Source organism: Hoplias malabaricus, chromosome 6 (assembly GCF_029633855.1).
Source record: "Hoplias malabaricus isolate fHopMal1 chromosome 6, fHopMal1.hap1, whole genome shotgun sequence".
NCBI classification, from domain to species: domain Eukaryota; kingdom Metazoa; phylum Chordata; class Actinopteri; order Characiformes; family Erythrinidae; genus Hoplias; species Hoplias malabaricus.
In genome coordinates, this window is record NC_089805.1 from 2,971,144 (window position 1) to 2,990,890 (window position 19,747).

At 41.1% G+C, this 19,747-nt stretch overlaps 3 protein-coding genes across 4 annotated transcripts; all 3 read right to left on the reverse strand.

Moving 5' to 3' along the window:
* Window positions 1-3,950: 3,950 nt before the first annotated feature.
* Window positions 3,951-5,865, reverse strand: LOC136699799 (zona pellucida sperm-binding protein 3-like). Its single transcript, XM_066674796.1, has 8 exons — window positions 5,325-5,865; window positions 5,119-5,234; window positions 4,918-5,021; window positions 4,670-4,847; window positions 4,475-4,589; window positions 4,323-4,408; window positions 4,150-4,232; window positions 3,951-4,064 (listed from the first exon to the last, which is right to left on the reverse strand). The coding sequence occupies exons 1-8, from the start codon at window positions 5,838-5,840 to the stop codon at window positions 3,979-3,981; spliced, it is 1,284 nt and encodes a 427-aa protein (XP_066530893.1). The 5' UTR covers window positions 5,841-5,865; the 3' UTR covers window positions 3,951-3,978.
* Window positions 5,866-8,740: 2,875 nt separating this feature from the next.
* Window positions 8,741-10,662, reverse strand: LOC136699798 (zona pellucida sperm-binding protein 3-like). Of its 2 annotated transcripts, XM_066674794.1 has the most exons (8): window positions 10,127-10,662; window positions 9,920-10,035; window positions 9,717-9,820; window positions 9,469-9,646; window positions 9,274-9,388; window positions 9,122-9,207; window positions 8,940-9,025; window positions 8,741-8,854 (listed from the first exon to the last, which is right to left on the reverse strand). In XM_066674794.1, the coding sequence occupies exons 1-8, from the start codon at window positions 10,640-10,642 to the stop codon at window positions 8,769-8,771; spliced, it is 1,287 nt and encodes a 428-aa protein (XP_066530891.1). In that variant the 5' UTR covers window positions 10,643-10,662; the 3' UTR covers window positions 8,741-8,768. The 2 variants fall into 2 exon arrangements, with proteins under 2 accessions (XP_066530891.1, XP_066530892.1); XM_066674795.1 differs by lacking the exons at window positions 8,741-8,854; window positions 8,940-9,025; window positions 9,122-9,207 and adding an exon at window positions 9,042-9,065.
* Window positions 10,663-18,010: 7,348 nt separating this feature from the next.
* LOC136699407 (zona pellucida sperm-binding protein 3-like) lies at window positions 18,011-19,731 on the reverse strand (the record flags this gene model as incomplete). The annotated part of the gene is made up of 7 exons (XM_066674105.1): window positions 19,196-19,731; window positions 18,989-19,104; window positions 18,795-18,898; window positions 18,545-18,722; window positions 18,347-18,461; window positions 18,195-18,280; window positions 18,011-18,104 (listed from the first exon to the last, which is right to left on the reverse strand). Coding segments are annotated over exons 1-7 (1,209 nt in total), but the record flags the coding sequence as incomplete, so codon positions are not given.
* Between the last annotated feature and the right edge of the window lie 16 nt (window positions 19,732-19,747).

The following is a 19,747-nucleotide window of genomic DNA, read 5'->3' on the forward strand; positions in this document are numbered from 1 at the left end:
ATAAAGACTTGCATCCAATAATTGTGCATTATGCAACCACAATAAACTTCCACATAAAAGTGCTGAAAGTAATTATAAGTATGAAAAATTTTGAATAAAAATACAAATATAATACAAAGAATACATTCTTTACAAAAATTGTAAACACAAATTTTGTAAATGAATGTACAAACCAATATCCTCAAAATATGAAAAAAATTGAGATCTAATTGTTTATCATTTTGAGTACACTAAAAGATTGGCATACCTGTTATAGAGGGTGTTAGGTCTGGATCCAAAACCTGTCTGATGTAGACTAGTGCTGAGAGCAGATGCCTCAGGTTGTCTGACAAAAACAGAAATATATCATTTTTCAAACTTCTATTCACACACACTTTTGAAAATGCCACTAATTTTAGCTTGACCAGTTTGCACTTACATATAACCCCGTGGTTTCTCAATTCTGTGCAGTAGCAGGTCCAGGTGGCACTGTCACGAGGTAACCAACAGAATGTTCTGACTGGTTCCTAGCTGAGCACCGTGCAACCACCAGCTCAGCATGTGAACAATACACATAATCCCTGACCCAAGCAACAAGGCATGTGCAGTGGGGCATGGCAAGTTTTGGTGACAGCATTCTGAACAATACTATTGAAATACAGACTTTGATGTGAATACAACTTAACACACATTTGCAAATATTTCTCCAAACTAAAAAGTTAATGAAGGTGGAATCAAATGAATTTAGACAATGAAGATTAGGTCATTTTTCATTTGGTCTAATCCACATTTCCGTGAAACAGAAAACATCAAATTTATTATCACTTATATCCATCCATCCATCCATCCATTATCCACCGCTTATCCGGGTCCGGGTCGCGGGGGAAGCAGTCGGAGCAAAGAAACCCAGACCTCCCTCTCCCCAGCCACCGACTCTAGCTCCTCCGGGGGTATACCGAGGCGTTCCCAGGCCAGTCGAGACATATAGTCTCTCCAGCGTGTTCTTGGTCTGCCCCGGGGCCTCCTCCCCGTTGGACATGCCCGGAACACCTCTCCAGGAAGGCGTCCAGGAGGCATCCGAACCAGATGCCCGAACCATCTCAGCTGGCTCCTTTCGATCTATGATAATTGCTTTTGAGTTTAGTGATCTTATATTGAGTAACCCAAATTTTAGAGGTGTTGCTGCTATCATATGTGGATGATTTAATATTGTTTAAGTTGTTGAAATGGGATGATTTCATTTGTTTTTCTATGTTTACATTTAATTCGGCGGAAGGACACAGTCTCCATACTGTGGAACCTAGTTGACGCCTGTGGTAGCATCATATTATGACAGAAATAGGAAAGCTGAGCCTCTGAGTCTGCTTCAAGTAAAAGAACAATTTATTAACGGAGAGAGAATGCTGCCGCAACACTGTTACCTCTCTCCCTGACCGTTTCTCAACTAGCATCTCTTATACCTGGATCTCCTTTTGAAGCTACCATCTGCTTGCTCCTCCACATTTCAACCATTGGTTTTTACTCTTTTTTGTATTTCTAACACCTTTCCAGACGTGCTCTGTGCACCCCCTCCTCTCTGGTCTGGAGACAAAAGGAGTTGATTGAACGGAAGCTGTCGATATGTTGTTATTTGAAACACACATACATAAGTCCGCTGTTTCACACAGAGAATTGGGAATAAAACAATTTCAGTTACCCAAGCATGTGTGGTCATTGCTGATCAAAAATATCTATTGATTATGAATCATTTCAATAAACAAATTCCATCACACGTCTCAAGGCAGTTTGCAGATGGTCAGTTTAACCTGTCTACCTGCAGCATTGTCCCAGCCCTGGATTGTCAGCAGCTGTTTACACTACTCTGCTGATTAACTAAAAGACTATGTGCTATGGTGCAAGGTGGCACCCTCCCACATGGGGTGGATACCCTCCCTACCTATAAGACCAGGCTTGCCCTGAAATGTAACCACTTGTCTATAAAGCCCACTTGATTTTCGGAACAACACTTGGACATCCAGCAGTTTAACGCCGAAAGTCTGCTATAGGTTTCAGCGCCGCAACACATTGGGATGGGACCAGAGCAGATTACAGCATTTGACATCTGGGCCAGTTTAATCACCTCTCTAAAATTACCCTTAGTTACTGCAGGCTGCCACAGACGAATATCATTCCCTACATGAATGACTATCCTCGAATATATCTCCTATTAGCTAACAGTCTAAGGTTGCCTCTAATGTCCAGTGCTCTGGCTCCAGGTAAAAAGCTAACTGTTACTGCTGGCGCCCCTAAAGGACTAGCTAATTTCACATGTCGAATGATGGAGTCTCCTATTACCAGAGGCTCCTCAGCGTGTGCTTTGCTGAGCGAGGCAAACCTGTTTGACACATGAATCGGAGGAGCATGGCATCCCGGTGGGCTAGCTTTGGCCTCCACGTTAGAATCAGCCTTAGCTTTCCGGCTATATTGCCAAGATGTCACCCATTCACCTTGCTGTGAGAGCTCTATTGCCGGAGTGGAGGGGGTGCTGACCCTCTCTAAGACACCCGGAGTTGTTAGAACTGAATCTTGTTGTTTAGCCCTTGATAATAAGCAGCTCCGGATGCGCACTTCTATGTGGTCCACTTTATCCACCAGAGAGCTAACTAGCTAGCACAAACACAACCAGTATCATTATCGCTAGAGGTGGAAAAGAGGGTTAACTAAACATGCCACACTCTGAGCAGGCAAAACAACCAGCAGTAGCCATGGTATTGCAGGTATTTACAGCTTTTGGTTGATTTAGGAACTTACACCAGAAATGTTACTGCAGGAGCAGGTGGCAGTTTTCGTGCCTCTGTAATAAATAATCCTGTGGAGATAATTTATAAAACAGATCTATGGATGGTTAGTAAGTGGTAAAAACAGAAGTACAGAAATAACAGTAGAAACAACAGTAAAACCAGGGTGAGAAAAACAACTGTTTCTAAATGGGTACAGGAACAGCCAAAGATTGTTTAGCCTATATTTGAAAGTAGCTATGGCTAGACATCATAGGTTTTATCACCAAGGTTTAATACCAGTGTTGCCAGCATCCTGAGTAACTGTTGAATTTGTGTCAATTCCAACTAGATTGTTAAAATATTAGATGTTTATTTGAAAAAGGTGCATGTTATTTCACATTCAGTATTCACAATCTGAACAAGCAGTTAGAGAAAAATCAAACAAATTAATCTGGATTTCAGCCATTTTGTCCTGAAACTTGAAGCCAAACCCCTAAAAGGAGTTATATACACTGCATCACAGAAGTTAGTATTAAAAAGCACCTATGAGCTAAGGATTTCATATGAAAGTCAATGTTTCATGTGGTTTATTAATTTATATACCACTTTTGTAAACTGATCACAGCTCAACGCAACATTAACATGAGCACTTTGATGCAATTGTATATGTGCAGGTTAAAACATTTTAATGCAATGTATTAGTGTCAATGCATAAAGTTTGCATGCCTGTGAGTAGTGTATAGAACTATATTGAATTATGATACTCTGCTAAACAGACTAGCATAGAATTTCAGCATGCTGTCAATCATTAAGGAATTAATTTTCAGCAATTCCACCAATACAAGGAGCCTGCGGCATTTCATTGTATGGATGCATTTTTTCACTAGAGCATCTCCTGCCATTGTCTTTTGAATGAGTCCAAGTCACCAGTTTCTCAGCAAGGAAAGAGGATGTTGATGCTTGACCCAAGTAAACTCAATGCTTTACCAGTCTCTCCAGACTAGACTCTCAACACTAGGCCTCTACAAAAGTGAACTAGCATTGTGCTTCCTCTACATTACATTTAGTGTAAAGATTGGGAGGAGGATTATTTTGCCTTCATTTGCCTATGGATTAAATTTGAGAAGTAAAGTTAACAGCCATCATTCTAAGCTGATGGTAAATCATGGAGCATCAAGCATGTAACATTGCAATAAGGAATCATTTTGCACAAGGAAAGATTTATCAAGATTTATTTTGTTCAATTTACACCTTTTTGCTGCCAAGCAGGTGGTTTCTGTCCAACGCTAACAGGGCCAAGTGAGATATTGCCCAGCCACTGTGGACCTGAAACAGAAGTAAAGCCATGTAAAATATAAGCCTGACACCAGAGTATAACACCTAAGGAAATATCCAAACAAATCAGACATACCAGTACCAAGACCAAGATCACTGAGGCCACAGCTTGTGTCACAGCAGCCACAAACCTGGTTATCCCCATCCACTGCAGTCCACCTGAGAAACAGCACAGTCAGGTTGTTCACCAGGTCTAATGTAGAAGCTTAGCATTGCTACATTTTACTTTTAGCACTTCTGGAAACTGACCTGTTTGCAGTGAACAAACAAGCTTTGTGTTCTGCATCAGTGGGAGCAGAAGCAGGAGTAGCCTTCACAGAGCAAGTTAAGTAGATCTACGCAGAAACAAGATATTAACTCAAGGACTGACAGCTGCAGGAAATCAGTACAGTATTACTTACCAGTCCGCTGCTGTTTATAAAGGCAAAGGCCTCCAGCTGGAACTGGAGCTTGGATCCATAAACCCGAGGCATAAAGCGGGACTTGGATCCTGTAAGCTTAGCATCCACCAGGCACCTAGGAACAAATACAGGAATACCACATCAGGCGAGTCAATTATATACTCAGCCAGACTGAAGGAGTCATGAAATGCTTACCCATAGTTCTCAATAAAGGAATATCTGGGAGAGGCATTCATATCAGGTACAGCAGTAGCCACACAGCTATCCACAAACATCCTTAGAGGCACATGGTTGTACTGCATTACAGAAGCTTCAATATTGATGATGTCTCCCAGGTAATACTGGTTGGATGGTCTCTCAAACTGCCAGTCATCTGAGGGAACCACAAAGACTTAGACATTCTGCAATGCATTAAGGTGCTCAAATCTGTTCACAATACTAACCAGTCATGAGTCTGAGGGAGAAAACCAGCTGCTCCCCAGCAATCACAGTTGAAGCATAAGGAATCCAAGCAGGTAAGAGGGCATTGCTGCTCACATTATGAAACCTGTTTGCGGGAAGAAGAAAAATACAGTTTAAGGCAGGCTCTCCAGGCCCCACAACTGGAAGGAAATATTTTAAACTTAGTTTAGATCCATTCTTACCTAGGATAGTGACATTCAATTCCAATAACAGTACCTCTCCTGACAGCTAGTGCACCACCAGAAGTTCCTGGAACATAGAGCAGCTGGAAGGTGTAGACCAGTTCAGCCTCAGTCATCTAGAGGAAGATGAGAATAAGATGCATTCAATTCCAGAGTATGAATCATGCCAAGTGAAAAAACCAATGAATCTACAATTAGGTACTCACAGTCAGCACACTATTGCAGTTTTGCAGCTGTGCTTCAAAGATGAGAACCTGAGCAGCAGCATCCTCCCCTATTGGTGCACAGCCTCCAATACTGAGAGAAGAGGGGTTTATTAGTTCTCCACTTCCAAAAAAATCTCTCTTGACCTCTACATACACTGTGCTCTCTCCACAGTCAGCTGCAACACTGCTAACTCGGACAGGTGCATGCATCTGAAATGGCACTGTTGGCGGTTTAGGCGTCACTGGAACTTGGGGGTAACGCCATGTCAGTTTCTTCACTGGACCTTGCAGCACCTGTTGGGACTGGAGATTGAGTGAGTTTTGCAAAAGACCAAGGAGACCTCCTGAGGCAGGGTTCTGTGCAGGTAGCTGTGCTACTGGCCTTGACATTGGATGAGGCTGACCAACACCTACTTGACCACTTTGCATTGCATTTGTCCTGTCAGCTAACTGTGCATTACAAATGCCAAAAAGCACCAACAGAATTACCCCAAAGCCATGCTGCCTAATCATCATCTCAGCAACCTAGCTAACAAACAGACTGACAATACCACATGCAACTAAGCAATGGCTTTTATAAAGCAGTAGATTACGATGACTCCACCTCCACTTAAGGCAAATTAATAGCTCACAGGTGTCACAGCTGCAATTAGAGTAGAATTTTCCCCTTTTTCCCCATGTCTTAATAATTGACATGAATATTTCATAGTGTTCCCATTCAAAATACATTTGTTCATATTATGTTTATATATTTAATTTTTATTCCTGAAATTCTTCTGGCAGAACTGTTGCATAAATAAATGTAAACATTCCACGTTTCATATTATTATCACCTACTATTTTCTAAACTCAGTGTCAGCTCCATGGATCATACATGTCACTCTGTATTTGTTCAATTAAACATTGTAGTCCATCTGTTGCTCTGCATACTTTGTTATTCCACATTTAGCCTGTTCTTCAATGGTCAGGACCTCCACAGGGCATGTATGATTAGGATGGTGGATAATAAAGGGATACTGAATTTGGTGCTGCTGTGTTAGTATTTGCTGGGCTGGTATGAGTGGATCAGACACAGCAGTGATACTGGAGCTTTGAAACACTATGTTCACTTAGGTTGCTTACACAATAGAGGCTGATGAAATGCCAGAAATGTATTCCTCAAACGAATTTCAGTTAGGACTCTGCATCGGCTAGGACAGACTACCAAGTTGCCTGAATGCAGTTAATGGATGAAAATCCGTAATGGAGGAAAGGCTAATCAGAGCAGTGTACACTTTACAACTTCTGTATGATGTATGATTAAGAGAATAAAAAGATTCACTTCATGTTTCGGCAGCCTAGCACATTGTGTCTGTGTATTCCTTTTTGTCTGATTTGTCTGTTTTTTCGATGGTCCATATTTTCTTCCAGATGTAAAATGTCCCGTTTCCTACTGGATGTCCAGTTATACAAACATTGCCCCTGCTTCAGCTATGTACACGCCTTCTAAATGCACAGATGCTGCATACATTTGCATGTACTGTGTTTTGTAGTGTGTAGGCACCAGTGGCGATTGCTCTAAGACTGCAAGGGAAGCTCAGCTTTCCCTAAAATGTAAAAAAATAAGTGATCAAGTATATCCTGTTGTGTGTACATGTCAGTGAATAAATATGCACTACAACGCGTTCAACGTTAGTTCAGAATCAACTTCTTATCGCTGGTAAAGATGCGGCTTTCCTGCAGTTTCACAGTGCTTTAAACAGTGTGGACGCTGAGCGTCCACAGAGTTCAATAGCGAAGCAGCGAAGTGCAGCAAAACGAGACGAGTCATTGGATAAATGCTGGGCTTTGTCCCGCCCATCGTACGCTCAGCGTCTTTGGGGGTCTATGGGGCAGTGGGCTGGCCTTGGCTGGCCTGGACGCTCAGCTTCTGCATGATGATTTGATGCTCTGTTTGAGGCTGAATCCCTTTTTGATTGACAGCGAAATGAGCAAATCAGCGATCCTTTGGTGTAAAGATCCATGGGAGCACAGGCGGACACACTTCACATGGGCCAAGGCCGTTTAAGCAGCCTAGCTCTGCTCACCATTGAGAGGACACTAGTCAAGTCCCTGGAAAAGACGCCTCGTTGTTATGACAGGGTCACAGATCATTTTCTTGAAAAGGAATGGAGGGTAGAATTTACGTATAAATAAACCGACACATTTTATGACGTAGGCCGAAACTGAGATTCCCCTCCTTGAAAGACCAGCATCCGCCACTGGTAGGCACCCTTAATCTCCAGTCTGTAGGACACAACTACCTCGATGATCCACTTTGTACATGTGAAGTCAAAGACATTAGCTTATGTGTTGCTGCACAGTTTGTGTTATTCGTTCCCTGGTCTTCATCAGTGAACTCAGGAAACTGTTGGCTATGTTTTTGTCTGGTGGAGTTTTCTCAGTCAAGCAGTAACACAGAGGGCATTAAAACTGTAGCCACCATACTGTGTACCAGCACATTAGCACTCCACCACTTTAGTGTCAATGCAGAGCTGAAAATGATCCTCCATCCAATTCATACTTGCACTGTGGTCATCCTGTGTTGTTCCTGACCATTGAAGAACATGGCAAAATTGAGTTTAAGTATTCAGAGGAACAGATGGACTACAATAAGTGTAAAAGTACAGTGCATCAGTAATGGTAAAGGAGCCAAGAGAATGGACAGTGAGCGTTGAAACAAGTTGTTTTTCATAATGTGACTGGACTGTGTACATTACATACATATGCATACCTGATTAATGCTTTCCTGAGCAGACTAGCAATAGAAATTTTCAGTATCCTTCCAAGCAGTTTACTGAATTATTTTTTGGAAACTTCAGGTCTTCCTGTAATATTCACCAGAAATCCACTGATACAAAGGACATACTGTATTTCACTGTAGCATGTATTCTTTCTGCATTCAATGGTATTATGAAATAAAATTAAGCTAATTTGCAAGTGACCATTTTACCAGCAGTTGAACACAGGACTGATTCCTGACACAAGCAATCTTCCCATGCTGGAAGAGTCTCTGACCTAGCCTCTTGAAACAGTCAAGACCATTGAGCTCATAGTGAACTTCTGGAAACAGTCCACAACTCACTGCCACAGGAGAGACAGAAGCACTGAAAAGGTCCAGCACCGGTCAGTTCATAAACATCTTTCCCCCAAGGCCATTAGCAGCAGTGTAGGAACCCACCCCAAGAACTAGCTCTGTACACAGCACTTTACTGAAACTCCACACTCAACAAGACTGAGCTATATTTAATGACTTATTGCCTGATGCCTAGATAGTATGTACACTAATTACATGTCTTTTCAGTGCACTGAAAGAATTTATTCTGCAAGTTAATGTTCATAATGTACTTGCATATTGACTACAGTAAGGTGCAATATGAAATTAACTCAAGACAAGGTTGTTTTTCAAGATTTATTTTGTTCAATTTAGTTTACACCTTTTTGCTGCCAAGCAGGTGGTTTCTGTCCAACACTAACAGGGCCAAGTGAGATATTGCCCAGCCACTGTGGACCTGAAACAGAAGTAAAGCCATGTTAAAAATAAGGCTGACGCCAAAGTATAACACCTAAGGAAATATCCAAACAAGACAGACATACCAGTAATAGACACACCAACATCACTGAGGCCACAGCTTGTGTCACAGCAGCCACAAACCTGGTTATCCCCATCCACTGCAGTCCACCTGAGAAACAGCACAGTCAGGGCTTGGTCGATCACCAAGTCTAATGTAGAAGATTAGCATAGCTATATTTTACTTTTAGCACTTCTGGAAACTGACCTGTTTGCAGTGAACAAACAAGCTTTGTGTTCTGCATCAGTGGGAGTAGAAGCAGGAGTAGCCTTCACAGAGCAAGTTAAGTAGATCTACACAGAAACAAGATATTAGCTCAAGGACTGACCGCTGCAGGAAATCAGTACAGTATTACTTACCAGTCCGCTGCTGTTTATAAAGGCAAAGGCCTCCAGCTGGAACTGGAGCTTGGATCCATAAACCCGAGGCATAAAACGGGACTTGGATCCTGTAAGCTTAGCATCCACCAGGCACCTAGGAACAAATACAGGAATACCACATCAGGCGAGTCAATTATATACTCAGCCAGACTGAAGGAGTCATGAAATGCTTACCCATAGTTCTCAATAAAGGAATATCTGGGAGAGGCATTCATATCAGGTACAGCAGTAGCCACACAGCTGTCCACAAACATCCTTAGAGGCACATGGTTGTACTGCATTACAGAAGCTTCAATATTGATGATGTCTCCCAGGTAATACTGGTTGGATGGTCTCTCAAACTGCCAGTCATCTGTGGGAACCACAAAGACTTAGCCATTCTACAATGCCTTAAGCTGCTCAAATCTGTTCACAATACTAACCAGTCATGAGTCTGAGGGAGAAGACCAGCTGCTCCCCAGCAATCACAGTTGAAGCATAAGGAATCCAAGCAGGTAAGAGGGCATTGCTGCTCACATTATGAAGTCTGTTAGGGGTGGAAAAAAAATAAAAACAGTTTAAGGCAGGCTCTCTAGGCCCCACCACTGGAAGGAAATCTTTTAACTTAGTTTAGATCCATTCTTACCTAGGATAGTGACATTCAATTCCAATAACAGTACCTCTCCTGACAGCTAGTGCACCACCAGAAGTTCCTGGAACATAGAGGAGCTGGAAGGTGTAGACCAGTTCAGCCTCAGTCACCTAGAGGAAGATGAGAATAAGATGCATTCAGTTCCAGAGTACGAAGCATGCCAAGGGAAAGGAAACAATAAATCTACTATTAGGTACTCACAGTCAGCACACTATTGCAGTTTTGCAGCTGTGCTTCAAATATCAGAACCTGAGCAGCAGTGTCTTCCCCTATTGGTGCACAGCCTCCAATACTGAGAGAAGAGGGGTTTATTAGTTCTCCACTTCCAAAAAAATCCTTCTTGACTTCCACATACACTGTGCTCTCTCCACAGTCAGCTGCAACACTGCTAACTCGGACAGGTGCATGCATCTGAAATGGCACTGTTGGCGGTTTAGGCGTCACTGGAACTTGGGGGTAACGCCATGTCAGTTTCTTCACTGGACCCTGCAGCACCTGTTGGGACTGGAGATTGAGCGAATTTTGCAAAAGACCAAGGAGACCTCCTGAGGCAGGGTTCTGTGCAGGTAGCTGCCCTACTGGCCTTGACATTAGATGAGGCTGACCAACAACTTCTTGAACACTTTGCATTGCATTTGTCCTGTCAGCTAACTGTGCATTACAAATGCCAAAAAGCACCAACAGAATTACCCCAAAGCCAAACTGCATAAAAACCATCTCAGCAACCTAGCCAACAAACAGGCTGACAATACAACATGCAACTAAGCAATGGCTTTTATAAAGCAGTAGATTACGATGACTCCACCTCCACTTAAGGCAAATTAATAGCTCACAGGTGTCACAGCTGCAATTAGAGTAGAATTTTCCCCTTTTTCCCCATGTCTTAATAATTGACATGAATATTTGATAGTGATCCCATTTAAAATACATTTATCCATATTATGTTTATATATTTAATTTTTTTACTGAAATTCTTCTGGCAGAACTGTTGCATAAATAAATGTAAACATTCCACATTTCATATTATGACCATCTACTATTTTCTAAACTCAGTGTCAGCTCTATGGATCATACATGTCACTCTGTAATTGTACAATTAAATATTATAGTCCATCTGTTGCTCTGCATACTTTGTTATTCCACATTTACCTTGTTCTTCAATGGTCAGGACCTCCACAGGGCATGTATGATTAGGATGGTGGATAATAAAGTGTTACTGAATTTGGTGGTGCTGTGTTACTATTTGCTGGGCTGGTATGAGTGGATCAGACACAGCAGTGATACTGGAGCTTTTAAACACTGTGTTCACTTAGGTTGCCTACATAATAGAGGCTGATGAAGTGCCAGAAATGTTTTCCTCAAATGTATTTCAGTTAGGACTCTGCATCGGCTACGACAGACTACAAAGTTGCCTGAATGCAGTTAATGGGTGAAAATCCGTAATGGAGGAAAGGCTAATCAGGGCAGTGTACACTTTAAAAGTTCTGTATGATGTCAGGTTAAGAGAATAAAAAGATTCACTTCATCATTCGGCAGCCTAGCACATTATTTCTGTGTATTTCGATTTATCAGATTTGTGTGGTTTTCTTCCAGTTGTAAAATGTCTGAATGTCCAGTTATACAAACTTGGTCCCTGCTCCAGCCATGTACCCACCTCCTAAATGCACAGATGCTGCATACATCTGCATGTACTGTGTTTTGTAGTGTGTAGGCACCCTTACTCTCCAATCTGTAGGAAACACCTACATCGTTTGTCCACCTTGTAGATGTGAACTCATAGACACTAGCTCATGTGTTGCTTCACAGTTTGTGTTGTTCGTCCCCCATCCTTCATCAGTGAACTCAGGACACTATTGGCTAGATGTATTTGTCTAGTGGAGTTTGATATGCATAATGATATGGTTGACAGACACATACTTATTGGGGTTTCAATAGTGTCCTTTTTTATTTATATTCCATAAAATTCTCATTGTAATCCCTACTGAACAATATTAAATTAAACAAAACAGGTAGATTCCCTTGAGCAGCTATAAAAGTTCTAAGCATGCCCAATGCCAAGCATCAAGAAGGTCGGTATGAAACCCTGTCAAAGGTTATCAAGCAGTGGAATCATATTCTTTGAAATGATGAAGGACCAGGACCTTTGGAATGAGGAGTATTGCTTCTGATCCAGACCTAATCATTGAACATCATAACTTGACCTGACTAAAGCTCCTGTGATGAATCATTAAAATCTTCCAAGAAATTTGACATCAATAGATTCTGTAAATTGAAGGAATTAACTGCAGCAATACTGATTGTATATTGGGTGCTGAAAATGTTGAATGTTTTTTAAATATTAATAAACATCATTAATCATTTACTAAACCAGTGTATAAGCCTATGGAATGTTCAATAAATTGTTACACAGACCATTGTTTATATAGAGATTCATTTTCAACTTTGTGAAAATCACTGAAGAGTGTGGATGTATAAATGCAGCACTCTTCTAAGGATTGGCACCGCCGCCAGGGTGTGTCCTGCATTGTGCCTGTAAGGGCCATCACATTATTCTACTAATGCTATTGTTTGCTATATTATGAATAGTTGTAGTGGAGATGAACAGATAAATGATTTTAATAAAATATATTATGCTTTTTGGGGACTTAATATGCCAAAGTTATCTTATTATGCTGAAAGACCTCTCTTAGCTCAGAGACATCCCCAAGCCACACCAAACCAAGATTGGAATCTGAGATAAACTTTTCAGCAAGAACTGGCCCCAAATTGTTGCCTGAAGGTCTGTGTCAGAGTCATAAAACTGACACTACAGGCCCTTTTAAGGACAGTTTACGACAGGGTCTTGGAGCGTCATGCAACTCTTCTCAAATGCAGAATACAGAGAGACACACAGACTCAACCTTGACTAAAAAGGTCTTCTCACACATTTTGAAAGATTGTTAAACAAAATAATCACATCCCTTAATTCCTTGGGTTACCTGATGAACAAGTTGCCTATGGGCACAACTGTTTGAAATTAATTCCATTTGGACAATCAAAATGAGTGGGATTTATTTACATGTGTTTAAAGTCTTTTTTTATATGAACTTATGTAGAACCAAGGTAGCCACATACTGTGTGTGTTATTTGGTTAAGAATTATATAAAACATGGTTGTCTGACTGATATTACTTTGTGTTAACATATACTTTTTATTGTGCAAAAGTATGATTCAAAATCTTGGGATGGTCATTGAACAGGAATAGTCAGTGTTGTCAAGGGTCATAAATTTTATGTGATGTCACTACGAAGGTACAGGGAACAGCTAATCAGATATCCAAGGTGAATTTTCTAAATTCTGGTAAAAAACCCAGTAGTGCCTCTTTTCATACCCCCCTCCCCCTTTTCCCTTCTGCCCCTTTCTCTTGCTCTTTTCACACACCTTTTTTTGTGAAATGCACTCTTTACATGCTTTTTGAGAAATTTTGGCAAGAAAAAGTTTTTCTGAAGAACGTCTCTCTCCTGCTTCCAACAGACAATGCTTTTCAGATAGGATAGTCAGAGAGCTCTCCAGCTCTGCAGACATCTCTGCAGGTGCAGACTCTCTCATGGCTCCCCTAAACAGTCTTTGGCCCCTCAAGCGTGATCCAGTTCTATTTTAATTTAATCTCTAGTAGAAAACTGCAGTAAAAAGAGCTGTAGTTTATTCTAGCAAAATTCAACGCCACAGCCAGAGCATTGAGGGAGACCTCAGACTGCTAATCCTCAAAGTGATGACAAAGCTTCCGGACCTGCATGGACATGTCTCTCACAAGGTGGCAGAGCAGCGATGATGGAGAATCCCCACAGAGAACTTCAGAATGCCACCAGCTCCAATGGAGGGGTCGCCGTGTCTCTAAAAAGGGGGAGAAAAGGAATGCCTGAAGCGCTTCAAGGCCCGCGTCTACAGTGCTCAAGGATGCCTCGCCTGAAAACACTGCATGTCAGTGACATACTCCCAGTTATCTCCAGTCGCCAGTATCTCCCGGGTTACGTAAGGTCACGTGGTTTCATTTCTTACATTGCTCAGGAGGTTGGTGCTGAGTGCTTGCTGGGATAAACAATAGTCTTTCTAGAATTTAGAGTAATTATCATAGAGAAAGTTCCTCATATATTAATCTCCCCATTTCCTCATATACTAATCTCCCCATTTCCTCATGTATCATTGTATCCATTTCACTAAATGAGTGTATAATCAATATTCATTATTTTATATTATAATAAACCATGTGATAATTAATTAATAATAATTCTAGCTAATTCCGCTATATAATATAATGTGATCTATAAAGTGATCTAACATGATGACCTACTTGTCTAAGCTAAAATTGGACAGGTAAAGACACTACATATTATTTAATGGCTCCCAAACATGGAGTTTAACAAAATCAATAAAATAATTATTAATGAAATAATTAATAAACATTGACTCCACTATGTAGTATTTATGCCACCTCAACGTGTGCATAGTATTTCCATTACACAATTACACACGTCTGTCTGATAAAGACTTGTATCCAATACTTCTGCATTATGTGGACCATAAAAGTGCAGAAAGTAGTTATAAATATGAAAATTTTTGACTAATTAAATTGTTCATTGTGTTCTACAAGTATCTTATTTTTCTTTTGTTTTTTATTTTTGCAGGGAAAACAAAGAATACATTATTTACAATAATTGTAAAAAATTTTGTAAATTAATGTACAAACCAATTGTCAGGCTCGCGGGGGTGGGCTGACGGAATCGGACGCAAACCCTAAAATACAAAGACTTTTATTTACAAAACATAACAAAACTAAAACAGACTAGAATTACAAAACAAAGGTGAACTAAACAAAGAACAGCAGAGATGGGCAGACTAGACTGGGAAACAAACAGTGGAAAAACGAATTGAGGACAAAGGAAACAATGACTAGCAAGACAGACAGACTAGACTGGGTAACATGACATGGGGGAAACAAATGACCAACCACCAAGAACTGACACAAGGGAACTTAAATACACAACACAGACAACGGACACCTGGAACACATAATGAAGGGGCAGGATTACAAATAACACTGACGAGGACACTGACAACTAGGAGGAACAAAGGCGGGACAAGGGCGGAGACATGAACAATAACAAACAGAGCCATGTGCTTAGTGAGCACATGACGGGGAAAACAGACAAGAGGACAAGGGCGTGACACCAATATCCTCAAGATATGAAACAAAATTGAGATCTAATTGTTTATCATTTTGAGTACACTAAAAGATTGGCATACCTGTTAGAGAGGGTGTTAGGACTGGATCCAATACCTGACTAATGTAGACTAGTGATGAGAGCAAATTTGCCTCATGTTGTCTGATAAGAACAGAAATATATCACTTTTCAAATGTCTATTCACACACTCTTTTGAACATGCCACTCATTTTAGCTTGACCATTTTGCACTTACATATAAACCCGTGGTTTCTCAATTCTGTGCAGTAGCAGGTCCAGGTGGCACTGTCACGAGGTAACCAACAGAATGTTCTGACTGGTTCCTAGCTGAGCACCGTGCAACCACCAGCTCAGCATGTGAACAATACACATAATCCCTGACCCAAGCAACAAGGCATGTGCAGTGGGGCATGGCAAGGTATGGTGACAGCATTCTGAAAACTACTATTGAAATACAGAATTTGGTGTGAATACACCTTAACACACCTTCGCAGATATTTTTCCAAATTAAAAAGTTAATGAAGGTGGAATCAAATGAATTTAGACAATGAAGATTGTCATTGTTCATTTGGTCTAATCCACATTTCCGTGAATCAGAAAACATCAAATTTATTATCACTTACATAATTTATGATAAATGCTTTTGAGTTTAGTGATCTTATATTGAGTAACCCAAATTTTAGATCTGAGGTGTGGCTGCTATCATATGTGGATGATTTAATATTGATTAGGTTGTTGTAATGGGCTGATTTCATTTGTTTTTCTATGTTTTCGCACGGTCTCCATACTGTTGAACCTAGGTGACGGCTCAAGGCGGCAGTTTGCAGACGGATGGTTTAGACTGTCTGCCTGCGGCATGGTCCCGGCTCTGGATTGTCAGCAGCTGTTTACACTACTCTGCTGATTAACTAAAAGACTATGTGCTATGTTGCAAGGTGGCACCCTCCCACATGGGGTGGATACCCTTCCTACAATTAATGTATTTTTATTATTTTATTTATTATTAATAAACCTGTTTGACACGTGAATCGGAGGAGCATGGCGTCCCAGAGGGCTAGCTTTGGCCTCAGGTTAGAATCAGCCTTAGCGGATATATTGCTGAGACATCACCCATTCACCCTGCTGTGAGAGCTCTAATGCCGGAGTCAAGGGGTCACTGACTCTCCGCAAGACAGAGCTGCTAGCACTGAATCTTGTTTATCCCTTGATAATAAGCTCCGGATGCGTACTTCTATGTGGTCCACTTTATCAACCAGAGAGCTAACTACCTGGCACTTAGCACAAACACTATCATTATTGCTAGAGGTTGAACAGAGGGTTAAACTAAACATTCTACACTCTGAGCAAGCAAAACAACCAGCAGTAGCCATGGTATTGCAGGTATTTACAGCTTTTGGTTGATTTAGGAACTTACACCAGAAATGTTACTGCAGGAGCATGTGGCAGTTTTCGTGCCTCTGTAATAAATAATCCTGTGGAGATAATCTTTAAAACAGATCTATGGATGGTTAGTAATTTGTAAAAAGATAAATAACAGAAACAAGCAACAGGAAGACCAGGGTGAGCAAAACTCTATTTAAACAGGTACAGGAACAGCCAAATATTTATGTTTAGCCTACATTTCACAGAGACATTAAGGTGGTTGTAAGTACCTAGGGCTAGAGATCATGGGTTTTACCACCCAGGTTTAATACCAGTGTTGCTGGCATCCTGAGTATCTGTTGAATTTATGTCAGTTTTGACTAGATTGCTAAACTATATTAGACCGTTATTTGAAAAAGGTGCATGTTAATTCTCATTTGGTTTTCACAAGCAGGGTTCATAAGTATGACAGGTGGTTTTCAGGAACGTCCATTTATGCAGTTTCCACTTTTGTTTTTTGGTAAAAAAAAGTGTCAGAGGCCCGCTTGGCTAAGCTCCAGGCGCTACAATCTGAACAAGCAGCTAGAGAAAAATTAAACAAATTAATCTGGATTTCAGCCATTTTGTTCTGAAACTTGAAGCCAAATCCCTAAAAGGAGTTATACACTGCATCACAGTAGTTAGTATTAAAATGCACCAATGAGCTAAGGATTTCATATGAAAGTCAATGTTTCATGTGTTGTTTCTATACATTAAGTAAATCTCAATACAGCATAAACATTACATCAAAAGACTGATGCAATTTTACATGTGCAGGTTAAAATATTAATTTGAATGCAATGTATTAGTCTCAATGCAGAAAATTTGCATGGCTGCTGGTAGTATATGAAACAATTGAAATGACTTTATTGAATTATTAGACACTAGCATACAATTTCAGCATGTTATCAATTATCAAGGAATTCATTTTCAGCAAGTCCACCAATACAAGGAGACTGTCGCATTTCATTGTATGGACGCATTTTTCCCACTGAAGCATCTCGTGCCATTATCTTGTTAATGAGTCCAAGTCACTAGTTTCTCAGCAAGGAAAGGGGATGTTGATGCTTGACTCAAGTAAACTCAATGCTTTACCAGTCTCTCCAGCCTATACCCCCAACTCCAGGCCTCTACAAAAGTGAACTAGCATTGTGCTTCCTCTACATTACATTTAGTGTAAAGATTGGGAGGAGGATTATTTTGCCTTCATTTGCCTATGGATTAAATCATGGAGCATCAAGCATGTAACATTGCAATAAGGAATCATTTTGCACAAGGAAAGATTTATCAAGATTTATTTTGTTCAATTTACACCTTTTTGCTGCCAAGCAGGTGGTTTCTGTCCAACGCTAACAGGGCCAAGTGAGATATTGCCCAGCCACTGTGGACCTGAAACAGAAGTAAAGCCATGTAAAATATAAGCCTGACACCAGAGTATAACACCTAAGGAAATATCCAAACAAATCAGACATACCAGTACCAAGACCAACATCAATGAGGCCACAGCTTGTGTCACAGCAGCCACAAACCTGGTTATCCCCATCCACTGCAGTCCACCTGAGAAACAGCACAGTCAGGTTGTTCACCAGGTCTAATGTAGAACCTTAGCATTGCTACATTTTACTTTTAGCATGTATGGAAACTAACCTGTTTGCAGTGAACAAACAAGCTTTGTGTTCTGCATCAGTGGGAGCAGAAGCAGGAGTAGCCTTCACAGAGCAAGTTAAGTAGATCTACGCAGAAACAAGATATTAGCTCAAGGACTGACCACTGCAGGAAATCAGTACAGTATTACTTACCAGTCCACTGCTGTTTATAAAGGCAAAGGCCTCCAGCTGGAACTGGAGCTTGTATCCATAAACCCGAGGCATAAAGCGGGACTTGGACCCAGTAAGCTTAGCATCCACCAGGCACCTAGGAACAAATACAGGAATACCACATCAGGTGAGTCAGTTATACTCAGCCAGACTGAAGGAGTCATGAAATGACTTGCTTACCCATAGTTCTCAATAAAGGAATATCTGGGAGAGGCATTTATATCTGGTACAGCAGTAGCCACACAGCTATCCACAAAGATCCTTAGAGGCACATGGTTGTACTGCATTACAGAAGCTTCAATATTGATGATGTCTCCCAGGTAATACTGGTTGGATGGTCTCTCAAACTGCCAGTCATCTGAGGGAACCACAAAGAGACTTAGACATTTTGCAATGCATTAAGCTGCTCAAATCTGTTCACAATACTAACCAGTCATGAGCCTGAGGGAGAAGACCAGCTGCTCCCCAGCAATCACAGTTGAAGCATAAGGAATCCAAGCAGGTAAGAGGGCATTGCTGCTCACATTATGAAACCTGTTTGCAGGAGGAAGAAAAATACAGTTTAAGGCTCTCCAGGCCCCACAACTGGAAGGAAATATTTTAACAGTTTAGATCCATTCTTACCTAGGATAGTGACATTCAATTCCAATAACAGTACCTCTCCTGACAGCTAGTGCACCATCAGAAGTTCCTGGAACATAGAGCAGCTGGAAGGTGTAGACCAATTCAGCCTCAGTCATCTAGAGGAAGATGAGAATTAGATGCATTCAATTCCAGAGTCTGAAGCATGCCAAGGGAAAAGAAACAATAAATCTACTATTAGGTACTCACAGTCAGCACACTATTGCAATTTTGTAGCTGTGCTTCAAATATCAGAACCTGAGCAGCAGTGTCTTCCCCTATTGGTGCACAGCCTCCAATACTGAGAGAAGAGGGGTTTATTAGTTCTCCACTTCCAAAAAAATCTTTCTTGACTTCCACATACACTGTGCTCTCGCCACAGTCAGCTGCAACACTGCTAACTCGGACAGGTGCATGCATCTGAAATGGCACTGTTGGCGGTTTAGGCATCACTGGAACTTGGGGGTAACGCCATGTCAGTTTCTTCACTGGACCCTGCAGCACCTGTTGGGACTGGAGATTGAGTGAGTTTTGCAAAAGACCAAGGAGACCTCCTGAGGCAGGGTTCTGTGCAGGTAGCTGCGCTACTGGCCCCAACATTGGATGAGGCTGACCAACACCTACTTGACCACTTTGCATTGCATTTGTCCTGTCAGCTAACTGTGCATTACAAATGCCAAAAAGCACCAACAGAATTACCCCAAAGCCACGCTGCCTAATCATCATCTCAGCAACCTAGCCAACAAACAGGCTGATAATACC